At 38.5% G+C, this 20,312-nt stretch overlaps 2 protein-coding genes across 6 annotated transcripts in view; one reads left to right on the top strand and one right to left on the bottom strand.

Annotated features, from left to right (window-relative positions):
* Nucleotides 1-388: 388 nt before the first annotated feature.
* Nucleotides 389-18,927, top strand: LOC306855057 (CMP-N-acetylneuraminate-beta-galactosamide-alpha-2,3-sialyltransferase 2-like). 4 transcript variants are annotated; one of them, XM_079393478.1, is made up of 8 exons: nt 475-504; nt 11,832-11,906; nt 11,978-12,730; nt 14,782-14,969; nt 15,525-15,704; nt 15,810-15,855; nt 15,942-16,061; nt 16,142-18,309. In XM_079393478.1, the coding sequence occupies exons 3-8, from the start codon at nt 12,404-12,406 to the stop codon at nt 16,307-16,309; spliced, it is 1,029 nt and encodes a 342-aa protein (XP_079249604.1). In that variant the 5' UTR covers nt 475-504; nt 11,832-11,906; nt 11,978-12,403; the 3' UTR covers nt 16,310-18,309. The 4 variants fall into 4 exon arrangements, 3 of the variants coding, with proteins under 3 accessions (XP_079249602.1, XP_079249603.1, XP_079249604.1); XM_079393476.1 differs by lacking the exon at nt 11,832-11,906 and having other exon boundaries at nt 389-504; nt 16,142-18,927; XM_079393477.1 differs by lacking the exon at nt 11,832-11,906 and having other exon boundaries at nt 403-508.
* The window catches only part of LOC306855056 (arf-GAP with SH3 domain, ANK repeat and PH domain-containing protein 1-like), a 36,539-nt gene continuing 34,466 nt past the window's right edge, over nt 18,240-20,312 (bottom strand). For both annotated transcript variants that reach the window (XM_079393474.1, XM_079393475.1), the window contains exon 28: nt 18,240-19,996. In XM_079393474.1, the coding sequence (XP_079249600.1) occupies nt 19,922-19,996 (75 nt within the window). In that variant the 3' untranslated portion in view covers nt 18,240-19,921. The remainder of the gene's footprint in view (nt 19,997-20,312) is intronic.

Raw genomic sequence — 20,312 nt, forward strand, 5'->3', positions numbered from 1 at the left:
TTCTAACAAAGGGGTTTCGGTCTTAGTTATTGACTATGATTTTAATTAGCACCCTGTTATTAGTAGCCTAGTAGAAAGTCTGTTGCAGGAAACAGCTGGTCATGTGATATAAACATGGAAACAGCAGCTGTAGAGATTCAAACAGCTTTTTCTAGAAGACTAATATGACTTGAATCCTCATATTATGTGAATGCATACCGTTTTAATATATATTTTTTAAATGCTGTTCATTTCTTAACGAGTAAAAGTGACATTTAAAACAAAACTTACATAACAGCACACACAAACTGATGCTGAGAAATTGAGAGATATTATTATTAACAGTTACGTTGATTTAATTATATAGTTTTTGTCGAGCAGTTAGGTAGGAAATTACACACACACACACACACACACACCACACAGCGAGTAGACGCAGGACGTAAAGCTTGACATCATTTCTCCTCAGTGCAATACGGAGTAGACTACTGTGTGTTAGTCTCCCACACTCGAGCTGAGAACAAGGTGGGTAAGTAGCCTATAACTTATCCCGCTTTATATTCGATCTTATACTAAACCCGTTTCAACTTTAACAAATCGAACTGAATGAATACGAGAGAATCTGATGAGAGCAAGCGGTCTCAAATGAGTTAACGGAGTTGAGCTGCCGCCTCAAAGTTATGTTCTTTCTTTTGCTCTACTTCGTTTTTTAACCCACACTTCTAGCTAATGCAATGCTAACCATTCCCTTTTACTACTAAACAACAGGTTGTAGTTACTAGGTTTATTTCGAGTTGAACACGATGATCTAGCTACCACCTAAAAGATAAAACTTGAGCTGAACTTCTAGAGGAAACGGTATGGAGCGAATTTTGTGCCAGTATTCATCAAACAAATCCAGTATTTTGCAAATAAACACAATCTGCTTAGCAAAGAAAAACTCAAAAACTTCAAACAAACGCAAAGTGATTTTCAAATACAAAACTCTATTTGAGAGAAAATGCACAGGTATGGACAAATATATGTATTGTGTTTCAAGAGATTCAAGAGTTTTTATTTGTCACATACACAATTATACAGGGTATAACCAGCAGTGAAATGTAGGGTGTTACAACTGTGAGACTCATTTGCCTTTTTATGAGGAAACTTGGCTTGATTTTCTCACAAATGCATGCAGGCTGATTTTCTCACAAATGCGTGCAGGCTGATTTTCTCACAAATGCGTGCAGGCTGATTTTCTCACATGTGCAATTGAGCAACTTTCTTTAACAAAAACAGCAGATGGCGCTGTCGGACAATTTACGCTAGTCTCCCGAGACCCGAAACACCTCTTTACATTTTCAGACCAATATGAGTAGTTTCTGTCTTGCTATATCTATAATTAGCCATTTAGATGTTTTCACAAAGCGACCCTACTACAATGTCAGTGAAATTCACAACAAGTGAATCGCGGGATATAGAATATACATATATATTGATAGAATTGTTCAACATTCAAAACAATGGAGGGGTATAACTATATTGTGACGCAATGTAATGTATAATGTATATAATGGATAGCAAAAATATTGTGTACCAAAAATGAAAGCTTAGACAATTTAATTTAGTATCAGATATAGTAATATCACCCAAGAGGTCATTAATTATTAATAAAACAAATGAAAACAAATCACATTATTTAGTGCAATATCTAAAACTTTTTTTTTTTTTAAATGATGTAACTGTGCAATCATTTGTCTAAAGTAATTACGTATTTTTTAGCTAAGCAAAATGATGAATATTTATCTTCTGGTGTCACTCTTGTCCTGTCAATTGGGGAGAAAGATCCAGTTCACGCTGATAAAATACTAAATTCAGCATTTTAATAAACAGTGGTTTAATGAACAGCGTGCTACACGGGTGAAGACACACTCTGGACAGCGAGGACTCTTCTAGGAGTGACTCAGATGACGAACGTTTGCATTTTAAAGAGCCACTAATATAATTCCTGACGGTAGCCTTTTATTCTTAACTTCATAAGTTAAAATGTTGCTCGGCCATATATAAAAAGCTACATAATTTTAGTTGGATTTTTCCAAACAGGCTATTGTCAGACTAAAACCTGCTGGTATATTGGTTGAAATGAAATATCTCCTTACAGGCCACTTTTAGTTTTAAATGTTGTACAAGGGATGTATATTACTATACTATATATAAACATAAATATGATAATAAACTATGATATTCCTTATGAAAATTAAAGTTGGTTTTACTATTGTAAAAGTGTGGTAACCATGTTTTTTTGCAGGTTACCATTTCAATATAGGCAGCTTTACTACAAACACCATGGTATTTATTTAGTAAAACCATGGTTGATTTTCGTAAGGGATATTAATGTTTAGATTATATTTTGGTACATTTATATAGCTGAATCACAATAAAGCTCACCTGAACTTGAACTAGTTTGATTATAGTAGCCTATTTGTATAATTAGTTTAGCCTACTCCTTTCAGTAGGTTATCTATGTGTAGTTTTATACTTGTTTAAACTTTTACTGCAGAGGTAGCCTACAACATTTCTCTTCACTGTAGGCTATGTTTCAACACATATAGCAGAAAGACAATAAATCTTACTTGACCTAACGTAAAAATAAAATTCAAAATGCTTTCATTTTTGGTGCACAATATTGTCGTTATCCACTATACATTTGCATTTTAGTATTACAATATATTGTGACACGATATATTGTTATGCCCCTGCATTGTTTTGAATGTTGAACAATTGTATCAATATATATGTATATTCTATATCCCGCGATTCACTTGTTGTGAATTTCACTGACATTGTAGTAGGGTCGCTTTGTGAAAACATCTAAATGGTTAATTATAGATATAGTAAGATAGAAACTCACCTGTTCCCTACTCATATTGGTCTGAAAAGGTAAAGAGGTGTTTCGGGTCTCGGGAGACTAGCGTAAATTGACCGACAGCGCCATCTGCTGTTTTTGGAAAAGAAAGTTGCTCAATTGCACATGTGAGAAAATCAGCCTGCACGCATTTGTGAGAAAATCTGCCAACAGGCATTTGTGAGAAAATCAAGCCAAGTTTCCTCATAAAAAGGCAAATGAGTCTCACAGTTGTAGCACACAATATATATATTTGTCCATACCTCTGCATTTTCTCTCAAATAGAGTTTTGTATTTGAAAATCACTTTGCGTTTGTTTGAAAGTCAAGTTTTTCTTTGCAAAGCAGATTGTTTATTTGCAAAACACTGGATTTGTTTGATGAATATTGGCACAAAATTTGCTCCATAGGATAGAAACAGTTTGAGTCTTTGATAACTTAACCATGTTTTTTAAACTTACACTGTTACCTTCCTAAATTAGAGATCATTGAAATTGTGTGCGGAAGTTTTAAAAGGAAAAGATACTTGCAACTTTTCATTTAGATGTAAACCATGGCTGTGTCTCAACTTTATGAGATCCCTATTTAGCTTTTTGGCACGCAAGTAAATCGGCCTTCAAGTGGTCGACCACTTGCGCCATGTTATGGTCAAAAATGCTGCTAGGAAGTAGCTTACGAGGTTTTGACACACAACCCATGAATGACTAAATGCGACCAGTGGTTTAGAATAAATGGTTTTCCTCTAGACAAGTTATAATTTAATCACGTATTACTTCTAGTGTAGCTTGTGTGTGAATGAAGGGTTGTAGTAAAGTCGGTTCAAGTTCTGTTTCTTACCACAAGACGTTTACGAAAAAGCTACTACGAAACATTTTCCTAATTCTTCCCAAATACACACATAGCTGGTTGGAGATAATTTAAAATACTGGACTAGAGATCTGTCTAGGTTTGTATCAGTTACATTTTGTGTTGGTTGCAGCTGTCAAAAACGTGCCATAGTAACGTCGACTCCCCCAAACATGGTTATTGAAGAAAGCTGTAACAACAAACACAATGGAAAACCTGTGCTGTTTTACAACTTTCTTGACAGCTTCTTTTCATGAATAATTTGTCATTTGTTTCAGTTTTTACTAGCGTTTTTCTGTCATAGACTTTCTGTTTTAGACTTGGCACAGCTGTGTGGTTACACTGTAAAGATATATTTGCTGTACAAAGCTGGCAAGCTATGGAACTTTACTATAAAACCAAGCATTTTGGTCACTGTATAATTTACAGTTCATAAATTATATATAATTAAATTATAAAGTGCATATATATAGCAAATTATGTATTGTATTATGTGATGTATTGGGGATTAAAATACAACATATAACTTAGTTTTACAATATTTTGTGAAAGTATATTGGTTTAAAGTAATCCATATTTTTACTTATTAAAATGTACAGGAAATGTACTCCTTAAACAATACAGTAAAACGCATTAATTTATAAAAGTATTGGAAGTATGTTTTGTCAATTTAAATAATATTTTTGCTGCATACAGCAAGGTAACATACCTGTGTAACAGGTTTTTACAGTAGCAATTTTACAAAGTTTTATATTGGAAAAATATACTTTACAGCAGGGGTGGGCAATTAATTTTCCTAAGGGGCCACATGAGAAATTTGGGCAGTTGCAGAGGGCCGGACCAATACACTTAACTAGGTTCTGCCCAATATATTTGATATTTCTTTATAAATGGAACTTTACAATCATACAATGAAAATGTGGAGCACATAATTATACCAGTAGCTAATGAACATTAACTGAAAAAAACTGTGCATTTTTTTTGCAGTGTTTCAAAAACTACCATCACAATTTTGAACAAAAAATCAAGCATTTCAAAGATTATGGCTGTGACATTCGCAGTCAATTCCTGAAACAAACATTCTCATAGAATGTATTCTTTACTAATAGCTATATTGAACCATCTCTTTATATTTTTCTTAACCGCTCAAAATAGAGTCCAGACGTCAATAAAGTATCAGTCTATAAACGATGAGGAAAATAGAATACACATGCGTTACGTACGTGACAAAAAAAAAAGTCACCTAATGATTATGAATGTGTTGGGAAAAATTGAGATTTTAATTATTTATTTAAACTTTCTATAGATATAGCTTATTTCACATGTCTGTGAGGCAGCCGTTGTCATGATACGAACAGAGAGAAGAGGCGAGAACTCAAGCGCAGGGAAATGAAGATAGTTTAATTATAACAGGAACAAAACAGAAACAAACTACCCCGAGGGGGAAAACAAAGCATGGCAAAAACAGGAATCAGCAAACACACACGACTGACCGTACACAACATGTAACAACGTGACCGAACAGAACTGCAAACACCAGGAACATAAATAGGGACACAAACGAGCAGGAACAGGTGAATTCACTAAACAATTAACGAGATAACAAGAGGGCGGGGTTAGACAATAGATCGGGGAAACACATGGCACAAACCACAACAAACCCATGTGCTCAGACAAAGACAGTGACATCTGGTGGCCAACCAGGGCACACCAGCTGAATCGTGACACTACCCCCCATCAAAGGAGCAGCTTCCAGATGCTCCACCTGAGAAACACAAAAACAAATGTCAAGGAGGGAGGAGGGATAGAGGCAGATCAGGGGGAGGGATGGTGGGCCAGGCCCGTGCAGAGGCAGGGGGCCCTCAGACCAAGGCCGAGCAGGAGACCAGGACGGATCCGGAGGGACGGACCAGGGGGTTTCCGGCCCAACAGGAACCCCAGCGCACGGCCTGGGTGGGGCCGGAGGGACAAGCCAGGCAGTGAGTCTAAGAACGGCCTCTGTGGCCGTGACAGGGCAGACAGTCAGTTCAGAAACGGCCTCTGTGGCCGTAACAGGGCAGACAGTGAGCTCAGGAACGGTCTCTGTGGCCGTGACAGGGCAGACAGTGAGCTCAGGAACGGTCTCTGTGGCCGTGACAGGGCAGACAGTGAGTTCAGAAACGGCCTCTGTGGCCGTGACAGGGCAGACAGTGAGCTCAGGAACGGTCTCTGTGGCCGTGACAGGGCAGACAGTGAGTTCAGGAACGGTCTCTGTGGCCGTGACAGGGCAGACAGTGAGTTCAGGAACGGCCTCTGGCAGGGTAAGGAGCTCGAGTGGAGCCTGCAGGGCGAGAAGTTCGGGTAGAGCCGGCAAGGCGAGGAGCTCGGGTGGCGCCGGCAGGGCAAGGAGTCTGGGTGGCGCCGGCAGGGCAAGGCGCTTGGGTGGCGCCGGCAGGGCAAAGAGTCTAGGTGGCGCCGGCAGGGCAAGGCGCTTGGGTGGCGCCGGCAGGGCGAGGAGCACGGGTGGCGCCGGCAGGGCGAGGAGCACGGGTGGCTCTGGCCCGACCTCCTGGCCAGCAGTGAGCTCCTGGGTAGCCTCCTGGCCTTGTGGGACGGAGAAGGCCTTCCTCCGCCTCTTCCTCCGTCTCCGGGAGCGGGGCGCCGCTGCGGCATCCTCGGCCACCTCTGGTGAATTGAGAGCGGGCACCGCCGCTTCGGGAACGCTGTGAGCGGGCACCGCCGCCTCGGGAGCGCTGTGAGCGGGCATCGCCGCCTCGGGAGCGCTGTGAGCGGGCACCGCCGCCTCGGGAGCGCTGTGAGCGGGCACCGCCGCCTCGGGAGCGCTGTGAGCGGGCACCGCCGCCTCGGGAGCGCTGTGAGCGGGCACCGCCGCCTCGGGAGCGCTGTGAGCGGGCACCGCCGCCTCGGGAGCGCTGTGAGCGGGCACCGCCGCCTCGGGAGCGCTGTGAGCGGGCACCGCCGCTTGGAGAAGCGACAAAAACTCCACCAATTCCCCAAAAGTCAAGCGGTCTAGCTCCCTCATCCACTCCTCATCGAGGGGCTCATCAAGGGCAAAGTTAAAGAAGTCCTTGAGAGCCGCCTCGTTGTATCCCAAACCCTCTGCTGCCTCGCAAAACGTCCAGGCAAACATCCTGACGTCAGTGCCCCTCTGACGGAGAGAGTGCAGCGTCCTGACCTGGAGGATCCGTAAAAAGGAAGGGTTCCTCACGTTAGGGGCTGGAGGATGGGAAGAATCCATTCCCCGCTGAGTTCTCTGATGTCGGTCACGTTCTGTCATGATACGAACAGAGAGAAGAGGCGAGAACTCAAGCGCAGGGAAATGAAGATAGTTTAATTATAACAGGAACAAAACAGAAACAAACTACCCCGAGGGGGAAAACAAAGCATGGCAAAAACAGGAATCAGCAAACACACACGACTGACCGTACACAACATGTAACAACGTGACCGAACAGAACTGCAAACACCAGGAACATAAATAGGGACACAAACGAGCAGGAACAGGTGAATTCACTAAACAATTAACGAGATAACAAGAGGGCGGGGTTAGACAATAGATCGGGGAAACACATGGCACAAACCACAACAAACCCATGTGCTCAGACAAAGACAGTGACATCTGGTGGCCAACCAGGGCACACCAGCTGAATCGTGACAGCCGTACGCTGAGTTTCGGTTCTTTTTCTGACGCGCTCCAGCTTCAGAGATCCCAGAAAGCGTGTCCTGCTTTTCATTATTTTACGAAAGCAACGTTTTGTTGTTTTTATAAGTTTACAGAAATAAACTGAAACTGTTTCGAACTGATTTTAAGTTGTTTCATTATCAGGAAACAAAGCTGTTGCCTTGAAAATAAAAGCAGTGCGGTTGTATTGTGTACACCTAATGCTTTACAGTGTGGCTATTCCACTTTCTTAAGATCAGTTTTAGAGTTACCACGTGAGTTGGCTAAGGAAAAAGGAAATGAGAGACACTCTTGTTTTGCATTCTGAAAAATATTCTAGCTATCAGAGAGGTTGATAAGTGTGCTATGCTTACAGTACTATTGTGGGGGATGGTGGGCTTGGGTTTTTTCCTTCCCTTGTTGAGGGAACCACACCACATGCATCCTCACAACTGCAAGACAGACTTCACTGGAAATGTGAGACCCCAAAAGCCCCTCTGCCTTAGCAGTCCACTCCACACCTCACTTGAAACTCACACTGTAGTGTTAACATGGCCTGACTCTTTAACATGCTTTGAGCAAAACAAGCCTCTCATGCCTCTGCAAGTTAAAAAGCTTTGGCTGGTATCCAAGGCAAATCTTTTAGAGCAAGGTTTCTCAGCACCTCAGCAGTTTTGATTGCTGTTTCGTAATTACTATTTTTTTCTATTCTGGTGTTCGTTGGTGTAGGAAATAATAACGGAATGGAAAACCTCGGACACTGTTTATGTTTGGTAACACAGGAGAATGTTTATTTAATTTGAGTGGTTAAATGAGTGGCTTCCAGGGGATGCCTCAGTCTGACTTTTGCAGTATTTTGTCTTATTATGCAATAATTCTGTTTGATACCTATGACTGAGTGTAATATTAATGGGCTAAATGGCCCTCACAAACGTACAGGTTTTCTGGATTTTTTGCGAAGAAGAAAGATTGATATAGTGTTAGTTCAAGAATCCCATTTGAAAGAGGAGGATATATGCAGGTGTAATAAGTTTTATGAAGTGGTATCTCACTCATCTTTGGATACTAAAACCAAGGGTGTCCTAATATTGGTCCGGATGACTTTAAATATTACTATTTTAGAGAAAGGTTGTGATACAGATGGTATAAAAACAATAGTGGAGAATATTGTATTTCTCTCAGTTTATGCCGCTTGTACTCTTGACCCTACTTTTTTCTCTGTTTTGTCAACCTATCTCTTGAAGTTTTCAGATTCTGAAATTGTATTGGGTGAAGATATGAATTCTGTAATGCCGCATATCCTAGATAGATCTGGACCAAAGGAATCACAGTCTCAAGCTTTGTGTTCTGACAAACTTCAGCAATGTGTAACCTCATCCTCGTTGGTGGACAGTTGGCGTTTATTAAACCCTTCTGCTAAGTCTTTCACTTTCTTTTCTGCTACTCATAAATCCTATTCTATATAATTGACTATATTTTCATTTCTACTTCTTTATCTTCAGCTGTTCGTGATGCCGATATCTGTTCCTTATCTTTGTCAGATCATGATGGAAATTTGTGCAGATTATCTTTGATCCCTCGACCATCTCGTGCCACTAGATGGTGATTTAACCCTAAATTGTTACAGGATGAAAATTTTTGCAGTCAATTCAGAAATAAATTTGCTGAGTTTATTGAAATTAACCAAGGTTCAGTGGATGATCCTCGAACACTTTGGAATGTAGTTAAAGGATTTATAAGGAATAACTCAATTTCATATGCCTCTTTCCTTCAGAAAAACCAACACATAAAGATAGTTGAACTGGAATCACAGCTCCAGAATCTGACTAGAGATAATCAGCGTTGTTTCTCAGACAATACACTCCGAACTCAATTCATTACTGAGATCCGGGGCAAAAGACATTAATATTGCCTTTCACTCTTTTTACTCTAACCTCTATACTTCTGCTGATGGTGACCCTGACTTGATTTGCCTAGGCTGTCAGATTCAGATTGGGAATACCTGGCTGGACTGATCTCTCTTCAGGAGCTGGAGTCAGCAATTCGATCTATGAACAAGGGGAAATCCCCAGGCATAGATGGCATTCCAATCCAATTGTATACTACTTTTTGGTCGGATTTAGGCCCCCTCATGTTAGATATGATACATTTTTCAGTTACTCAAGGCTCATTTCACCCATCCATTAATATAGCTGTTATTTCTCTCTTGTTAAAAAAAGATAAAGATCCGACTTCCTGTTCTAGTTACCGGCCACATTCTTTGATAGGGACTGATGTTAAATTATATGCTAAAGTACTATCTTGTCTAGAGAAATTTATGAATAGGCTAGTTCATCATGACCAAACAGGATTCATTAAATCTCGCTCAGCTTCGGATAACTTACGCAGGTTATATCATATTATTAATTCAAAGAATAGTTTGTCCTCTCCTTGCGCAGTATTATCTCTAGATGCGGTGAAAGCTTTTGACCAGAATGGAACTATTTATGGCCGGTTCTACAGCATCTGGGTCTAGGATCGAGTTTCATAAATATGATAAAAGTTCTGTATGCCAATCCAGCAGCCACTGTTCTCACAGGTGCTGTTCACCCTAACCCATTCTTTATACATCGAAGTACTCGTCAGGGTTCCCCGTTTTCTCCTCTGTTATTTGGCCGATCCTCAAGTGGTCCGACAATCTGAAACTATTTCTCCCATAAATATACGGAATCTGGCAATATGCCAGTTAGCAACCTCCATTGTCATTACATTTGGTCCTTTCCAAATCCTGAGATTGTATTCACAGCCCTGATAGTTCTGAAAGGTTATGTCATTTATCAACTACTGTTTGCTTGAAGTGTGGTTGCCTTCCAAACCCAGTGCATACCTCAAGGCTCACACAGAAAGTTTGGGCAGAACTCCTGTGAAAAGGGGTCCCTTTTGCTGAGAAAATGGCACATGAGCAGTCAAATCGGACTAGTTTGGCACTCACAGAGGAGCATGTAGTTTCAGCAGTATGAGAGTCCCAATTGACATTGGTATTCAAATGAATGAATTCAACTATAAAACACACAGCAGGTTTTCATTGTGGTGGTTCCATCTGTACTTTGACCATGCAAAGCTAGATTAGGCAGGAGTGTTGATCCATGGTAACTTGGCAGGGTATCAAGACATTGACATTTGCTCGATTTTCAAATTGTGAAAATCACTGTTATCTGTAAAAGAACGTCACAATACGCAGGCTCCCTACGTACCAGAGGCATTTCTGCCTCTTGTCTTATATTAGCGATATATTTTTGAGGTAACACTTTACAATACGGTGGCACTAATATGCATTCATTCATGCTTAACAAATACACAGATAATAATGAGTTAATGTATAACTCATGAAGAACTGAACCATGAATGTGGTAATTGACATATGAATGAACTTCATTAGTTAATAAAATAAGTTATTAGGTAATTAATACATTATGACACATTAAACTAATAACAATTTATTGATTACTTAATCTTTGAATCATATCGAATGTTCAGTAGTTGCTGATGCAGTAATCATTAATAAACGGTTTAGTTCATCATGAGTTATACAGTAACTCATGATTATCTGTGCATTAGTTAAGCATTATTTAATGCATATTTGTGCACCCGTATTGTAAAGTGTTATTCGACAGACTTCCTCTTACATCAGTTCGTCATGACTGAAGGTGAAAACAGGATTGTGAAGCTTAATGATTCTTTCATTTAGCACTTACTCAAAGAGTGAGTTTCGTAAGTTGACTTTAATAGGATGATTCACATAAAAGTGGAAATTCTGTCATTGTTTACTCACCCCTCATGTACTTCAAAACTCATATGATTTAATTTCTTCTGTGGAACACAATTAGAAGGAAAAAATACTTTTGTTCCATGCAGTTACGAGAAATGTGGACTAGCTTCAAAAAAGATCCAAAAACGCCTTCAAAGTAGTTAATACGGCTTCATGTGAGGAAGTGACTTAACTTTAAACTGTTATTCACTTAAATCTAGCTAAACTCTAGTAACAAAATACGTTTTGTAATCAGGGCTGGGTAGTAACTGAAAATGAAGCTACATGTCCAAAAATGAAGTACTTGTATTTAGGGTATATTGCATTTTAAATTGCTCCTAATCAGATTACAGTTACTTTTTATGGATTATATATTATTTACACAATGGCAGTATATTATTTATAATTTATTGATTCTCCCTAATTATTCTTTTTCCTCTTTTAAATTTTCTTTTCTAAAAATCCTACTGTGTGTCATACCATTCAGCTTTGAGTATATTCACAAAGACAGAAATAAATAAATAAATATTTCAAGGAATATATTTTCCATATTGCATGTTTAATGGTAAGTTTAAAACAAGTTTAATAAAAAAAAGTAGTCAGAATACATTACCTAAATTGAGTAACCTAGATGACGTTACTAACTACAGTTTTCATTGTGTAATCTGTAATTAGTAATGGACTACTACAATTTGGAAGAAATCTACCCAGCACTGTTTGTGAGTGAACTATTTGGACCAGTTTTGAAAGGTGAAGCAGTTCATTTATAAATCAGATAAAAAAAAGCTTTCTAAATGTTGATGTTCTTCTGTATTTTACAGGAATGAGGAGCTTTGGCAGCAGTGGGTGCTACTTTAGGATAAAGGCAGAATGAAATATGAGCAGAGACGCTTACAACTGTACAGACAGGAAGTGAAGCTGCTTTGCCTCTGACTCATTTCCTTCACTAAACTGAACACTGAGAAACAGCATGTCTGTCGCTTTTTAGCATGTTCCACTGTGAGGCCTTGTGCTTTGGCTTTGCAAAATCATGACAGGATGGACCGATAGAACAAGGCCATAATGGACAATCCTGTCATTTTCCACCTCGGAGGCCATTTTATTTTGTAAAGCAACTCCTCATAGACCATAAAACCTACAATCCATTTGGCAGGAACAAGCCAAGACAGAAGTGAATTCCTGTTACTGTGGTGGTTCCTTTAAATCTTTTCTGGAAAATCCACCCCGAGGTTTAGTCTGCCTTAACCATGATGTTGAGAAGAAAACTGTACTTAGGCGCTTTGCTAGGTGGCATTTTGTTTTTAATGATAGCTGCTCACACCATTCAGAGGGCCAGTGTTGTGCCCATCAAAGATTTACCCACTCATCACGATTTCAGGATACCAATGAAGAACCAGACACGGTTACAGACGGTTGGCAAAGAGCCAAGACGAGGTCATTCCTGTAGCTGTCCATCCTGTATAGCAGACAAGGGTGTGTCGAAGTGGTTTGACCAACGCTATGATCATAAACAGCAACCTTACCTCATCGGCAGGGATGATGACATAGATCCACTTTCTCTGAAGTGGTGGCTGGTAAGTGGCATATTGATGGTTAAAGTTCTGGGTTTAGTTAGTTTAAGGCTGCCAGAAATGTTTTAATTCAAATTAAATTAATTGTATGATATGCTGGATAATTAATCAAATAATTCACATTCATCTCAATGTTTGCCCCCAAATGAAGATAATTCAAACACATTATTATAATCCAATACATAAACTTACATAATGGAGTATCTTTGGCTACTGCAGTATGGCAATATTTTTTTTATTTTTATATATGTGAAGTAGCGACAGATAATTTATTCCAAATCCAAATGGTGATGTACATTCCATTGTTACAAATGGATGAATACTTCACAATACGAGCAATAACTTACATTTAGAAAATAGGTAGTTTGCATTTTGAATAACACTGTAACACACAATGAAAGAAATTGCAGTGCTGTGGCTAACTACTATTAGACCACATCCTGATTTATAATATCCGTAGTTATTATGAAGCTTTTTTGGGGTTTTTTCACATCCATTATCTCAGCAAAATGGTAGTGATGTGGCAGCTGGCCTATATCTCCACCGACTAGGGAACTGAGCAATGATAGAACGGACTAAATTACTGCATAACCTACTCATAAACAATCATGCTCTTTGTTAATCGTTTTAGTCTTAAATTTGAGAAAATATAAGTAAATGAATTATTCTTCAATGCAGAAGTAAGCCTATGGGCAAGACTTCCGGTTTATTAGACTCTATAGGGAAATAACGAGAAGAATAACAACTCAAACCAGTATGTTCATAATTAAGAAAATACATTAAAATAATATGGTAAGACACACCAATTTGCAATATCAAGCAGTAAAATGAGCTGTTTTGTATAGCTATAAACTTTTTGTACACGGTTCATGTAAAAATTCTAAGAATTTAATTGTTTTTTTCTTCTATTTTTTTTTGATAGGGTAAGTATATTTAACCAAGACAAAGTAACTGGGACATGAATTCACTTTTGATTAAAAAAACAAACAAAACTGAGGGCCTTGCCTCCTCATTTCAGAACATCACTGCACACCACTGATGTAGATTTATGTACATTTAGTTTTCCAATTTCTGCAATGAGTTGGACAGTTAATGTTGGATTTGTTCCTAGATTCATTTGTTAGTCTCTAGACAGCCATTGGCCTCTCAGAGAGACCGAATAGCTCTTGGGATTCTCAGGCATGCCTCTGAAGTCGTATCATTGTAGCTAGATATCATTTCCCCTCTCTGGCACATGGACACATCAGGGAAAGACAACAGCTGGTGTGTTCATTCCAGACCATCTCAAGTTCACTTACTACCATCATATCTGTTTGCCAAACATCATTAGTGCAATGGCGGTGGATCCTCAGAGCGGCAGTCATTATCTGGTTTCCTTAAACGAAAAAGTAATTCTCCCTAGGGAACAAGGGCACAAGTGCCATGTGTTTCAGTAAGGTTTAATTTAGCCTAATTAAAGGCTTTCAGGCTATGGGAGCGTACTCGGATAAGCTTGACATAAGAGTACTTCAAGAGATTTGAATTTTCACATGGCACATAAGAAACGTTGGGCAGTATTTTCTAGGTATTTCTAAGTATTTATAATTATTTTTTAATATAAATGAATTAGTTTACTGACTTTGAATGTCAGCTTTGTGTATTTTTACTCATTTACTCATTTTTAAGTTATGGTTTTACTTAGTTAAGTTAGTTAAGCCTGTGATTTGGCCTTGTATTTAGCTTCAACCATGAAACTTTATGCAAGTTTATATACTTATTCGATTTTGTGTGATAAAGCAAAAACGGCTGTCTCTAGTGCACACAAGTGCCATCACATGTATGAAGAGAAAAAACTACGCTTGGAATCAATTGAGAATTGCAATACATTGTAAAATGGATTATTTTCCTCCCAACTCTTCTATTTTCCGCATATACAATAAGATTGGAATAGTTGGGATAGCAAAAACTTCTTCCCTTTTAACCTTAAAGATGTAAAGATTAGTAGCTTGAAATTTGGTGGTTAGCTTTGTAAGTTGTAAGGTTATAAGTTGTACTTATCATATTGTTTTGTATAGTCTTTGCAGGCATCTGATGGAATGATCAAGGACATCACCCAGAAGATGTTTAAGATCATTTCACCTCCAACTGAGAATGAAATGCCACAGCAGAACCAGTGCCGGAAGTGTGCAGTTGTTGGAAACTCGGGGAATCTGTTGAAGTCCAAATATGGAGCCTTGATAGATTCCCACTCACTTGTTATTAGGTCTGTTTTCTACTCTTTGTGTCTGGTTTAAACTTATAAAAAGACAATTCATCAATTAAATTGGTCGTCCTGATTTTGCTGAGTTAGATGTGTTCCTAGGTCAACATATTTTGTTGACCCTGGAACAACATTTTAATCCAAAAATTTAGTTTTGACCATATCCCTACACCTTAACCATGAGTAATCCCTAATATCAGAGGAAATGATAGATGAATGGCTCTGATGTACAAGCACCAAACACTGATTGTAAGCCTAAACTTCACAAAAACTATAAACTTGTTCTTCAAATCTTATTGGTTAATCACAATGTAGTTCCAGGGTCAACAAAGATGTTGATCCAGGAACATCTCGCGCTTGGTAAAATCAGGTTCTGCCAAAAAAAAACATATTTGGATAGATATTTGAAAGATATCTTTTTGTCTAGACATTGAAAGTCAAAGGAGTCCAAAACAACCTTGGACCCCTTTGACTTTCACTGTATGGACAATTTTTTTTCTTGAGTAACGTAACCAATAAGTGCAGGAGTTAATGCATTTGAACTGGAATGTCCCACAGAATGAATAAGGCCGTAACTGTGGCATTTGAAGAGGATGTTGGTAACCGAACCACCCACCACTTCATGTACCCAGAGAGTGCGATCGATCTGAGACCTGGTGTCCATCTTGTCCTTCTTCCCTTCAAACTGAAAGACATGCAGTGGTTGTCCAGTGCCCTTTCCACAGGAGAAATCAAAATGTATGTCATAATCTTTCTAAAAAATGCACAACAGATTACAAGTAAAATCACTCTAAAAATCATTTTCCTCACTCTTTGCTAAAACCGTTTGTATATCCCAAACAGGACGTACATGAGAGTGAAAAATCGTGTAGAAGCTGACAAAGACAAGGTGAGTGTTAATCACGCTAAAGCTTGTAAATCCATAAATGCATCCATCTGTTAAACCTAACTCATCCTACCGTGTGTGCTGTCCAGGTGATGGTTGTAAATCCAGCCTTCTTTAAATACACGCATGACAAATGGACAGAGCGTCATGGAAGGTATCCTTCCACTGGGATCGTAGCCATTATATTTGCTCTGCATCGCTGTGATGAGGTTTGTACTTGTATTTACAGCCAAAATAACAATTTCTGCCTCACCAGACTATTCTCACTTACAATGTTCTATCCCAACAGGTGTCAGTGTTTGGATATGGAGCAGACAAGCAAGGAAACTGGCACCACTACTGGGAGTACAACAGATATTCCGGTGCTTTTCGAAAGACGGGCGTCCACAGTGCAGATTTTGAGACTGAGATCATTCAGAGGCTCAGCAAAGAGGGCAAAATCAAACTGTACAGATGAGCCTGTAATTGTGGCCCTCACTGACTCAGTACTGCTCAAGCCAGGACATGCAGCAGCTGTATGGAAGCCAAAGAGATGCTGTGATCCACCCTACCATTAATTGACCACTGTGAACTGCACTGAACCAAACCCACAGACATCAAGCTGTAGTCCTAAAACCAAATGAACTTCTCCAGTTCTTTCATGTGCTTTGTGCCTGAAGAAAAGATGGATGATTGCCTTCCTTCCGGGCATTGAAACTTTGAAGATGACAAACAGTAAGCAAAACGGCTTGATCTGAGCCTCCTTATATATTCTTTCTTACTGCAACTGTTCTGACTAGCCTCACACAATGTCTGTACTGCAAATGTGCAAAAACTAGTTTCCTACTAGAGTCAACAAAGCTGTCCACACTGCAAGAAAGATGTTGATCATCAGTAGTTTTCAGGGTGTTAAAGCCTTAAAGTCAACATGAAGCAGAATTCGCAACCCAGCAACAGAATATTAGATGAGATGGGGCGGGGCTTGATTTTATCTATTGGTAATTGATTGGTTCATCAAAAGTGGGTGTTAAATACCAGATTGGACCATCTGATGTTTTGGTTGGCGAGTTTTATGGAGGCCAAGCAAGTTGTTAAATTTTGATGAAAGCTTATGAAAACAGACAATTTTCTTTGAAATTGCATGTAATGATAAATCATGCAAAATAAGCTCAGTATTAAAAGGATAGTTCACCCAAAAATAACTTTTTTTCTTCACATTGGGGAACATGGGGTTCAAACAATATTGGACCCCATTGACTTTCATTTCATGGACAAAAAAAGTTTTTTTTTTCCAAATATATACACTAGTCAACATTTGAAGTAGATCAAAACCTTTCATCAAAGTTGTCCTAAAACCTAAAACCAAAATGCGTTCTTGTCTTAGGACAACTTTGATGAAAGGTTTTGATCCACTTCAAATGCTGACTACAGCATTTTAAATATATTTTTAAAATCATGCAGGTTTGGAACGACATGAGGGTGAGAAACTGATGACACAAATTTTTATACATAGTACATAAGTTCAGTTTAAATTTCATGTTAACTTTTAACTTCAACCTGCAGTGCATTAGAGCTTTTCAGATGACAAGTTTGGGGATTATAATGTTTCAAAATGTCAAATAAACAATACACACATTTTTAAAAGTCAGAAACGAGTTTGAATAGTGTATGATGACATACACAAATGTTGTTTTAGATTTCACCTCAGACAATTACAGAGATGCACTGACATCGTTCAAGCCATCACACATGCCGTTATTTAACCATACTGAAATCAGCTAAATATAGCCAAACCACATGCTGGAAGATGTATTTGTCACAAGGAGCTGTGAAAACACATCCTAGATTGTAGTTGAGATTGTGTTGTTGTGTGTTACATGTTTAATATCATTATATACCTTTAGACCAAAGCCGTCCCTAGAGTGTTCTCAGTGGCACTCATACAACAACCTGCCTTGTGATTTGCAGTTGTGGATAGAGCACATGCTGTATTTTCATACATCTTTTATTCATTATCTTTTTTTTTCCTGAATTACAATTGATCTCTGTATTTTTATAGTTGAAATGACTAGTGGTAGATGTTCTGTGGTGTTTTTTTCCCCTTTTCCAGTTTGCATTATTGTGAACTGTTTTAAAGACTGTGACAAAAGTTGAAACTTGAGCTGTAATTTCATTGTTTGTTGCCAAGTGTTTTCAAGCTGCTGGGGGGGGGGGGTTCAGTGACTTCTGTTCTCAAATGTATTTTAGCTTTGGATTCTTTGCTTCATGCCAATCAGTGGCTTTATCAGTTTACAGAGTTTGCATGGAGAACAGTCACAGATATTCTGAACACGCGAAGCAGTAAATCATCTTTGGAGAATTATCGTTTGGACAAAATCCAAAAAGAAACTGACATGAAAGTGTGTTTTAACAATCTATTTAGAAATAGAACCAAAGCATAAACAATAATAAAAAATAAATTAATTAAAGTCACAGTTTAAGAATAAAAAAAAAAAAATTGATATCGTTGCATAAATAAAAAGATACAGAAAAACATACAAGCCTATTTTTTAATGAGATACACAATACATAAATATCTCACAATACCCTAGTTTTCCATTCAGGTTCTTCAACAAATAAAAGGAAGAGCTAAAACCACAAGTTCAACTTTTAATACATGACGGTGTATATATAAGCTCCTCTAATGCAAGTAGAGAAACAGCTCACCAATTATAATTGAATATTTTTTCCACCTGGAATTATTTAGGAGTCCAAGATATTGAGCAGTTATGTAAAAAAAAACTGTGGCCAGATGAGTTTTTATGGTTTTGTTTACTTGTCATATTCTCAAACAATGTGACCGCAGATTTAATATTCCTTGGGTGTGACATGATTAGCAAAAATGTCTTCTGCCACAAGTAGTTCTCTGCTCTCGAAGCACTTTAAGGAGTCAGTCCATGTTCACAGACTGTCCAGCTGAATGTGATGGTTTGATTGCATTGTAATGGCCAAATTGCATGGTGTGTGCACATCTTTGTAAGCTTCTATGTTCTATGATGTTTTGTGTGAACCTGTGATTAATCTGTGGTCTGTTTTCAATAAACCACTTACTTAGCCATTTATTCAGTGATTTTTCGTCTGAAGTTACAGAAATAATTGAACAATAAATGGGTGATCTCAATCTCCTGTTCCATTAAAAAATGTTTATCAGAAAGAAATGTTTTAGGACCGTTAAAGTTTTATTACAACTTATATCAATTTAATTTTGTGTTTATTTTTAAAGCGCTTTTCTTCCCAAATTGTTGCTGTAATGTGAAAAAATCTCATTCTAATTACTTTAATGCAAAAAAAAAGACATTTTATAGTATTTATACTTGTATACCAGTGTTATGGTATTTTCCCAGCTTTTACATAAAAAATACTGTTTACAGTATTTAATACAGTAATGGAAATAAGAATTCAAAATTAGAATAGAATTTATGAAAAACTAAGAATTTTGGGGAAAATGTGTTTAAATGTTAAAAAAAGTCACAAAGCAAAAACTCTTGGTATTAAAAAACCCCTCTTTTTTCCTTTAAAATGTAGGCAAAATATGACCCGGATGTGTTTTTGCGCTGTTCACACAAACACACAATATCCATAATTAATTTTTTACCCTGTCGCAGAAGATTGTGCTTTAAAGCTGTTCTCTATTCCTTGAATAGCAACACAATCTCTGCACTACATTTTCGTAATGCAAACCTATGATCTGACATTTATGATTCCTCACATTTGAGTACAGTTCAATGTAACATGCAGTTCACACTGTGTGTGCTTTTGAAGCATTTTTAGGAGAGTACATGATGGTAGATTTTGGTAGAGGCTGGTCTGTGGATGGATCAGAGGGCATGATTCTCATATGTGAGGGGCCTGAACAACTGCAAACTATGAGAAGTTTAGCTCACAGCACAACATGTTCCATCTCTCTTGGCGCTGCAGTTGGGCCTGTGAGTGCTGCTTTGTTGTGCTGATTCTTCATTACCGATGGTTCTGTGGGTAGACTTCAAGCCCCTCATTTCCCAGGGTGCTTTGGCAGTAGACCATGCTATGATTTCAGCTCCGTTGGCTGGCTTCATTCAGCGAGCATAGAGACAAACGATGCTGGAAATAAGCCCGTTCTGTCAGGCTGTCCCTCGATGTAGCCGTGCTGAAAGGGAGATATTGCTGGCTCTGGTTAAAGTCATCAAAAGGAAGGATGATACATTCAATTAAATAAAGGGGTGGAAATAATAAAGGAAGTAATGTTATGAACAAGAGCTGTGCGTCCTTAATGAAAAGGGAATGATGCGAACACAAAGGAGGTGGGACGTGTGAGGATGTTTAAAATAAGATGCAAATCAGGATCCATTTCACTTGAAAAGCTCTTTCCTGCATGCCAAGTTTTTCTCTGTGAATCTACATTTTTATTCTTTTGATGGGCCATCCAGAGGCTATTTTTCCTGTAGAAGAATCTGCCGGATATT

Source organism: Barbus barbus (genome assembly GCF_936440315.1).
Source record: "Barbus barbus genome assembly, chromosome: 35".
In the NCBI taxonomy this organism is placed as follows: Eukaryota; Metazoa; Chordata; class Actinopteri; order Cypriniformes; family Cyprinidae; genus Barbus; species Barbus barbus.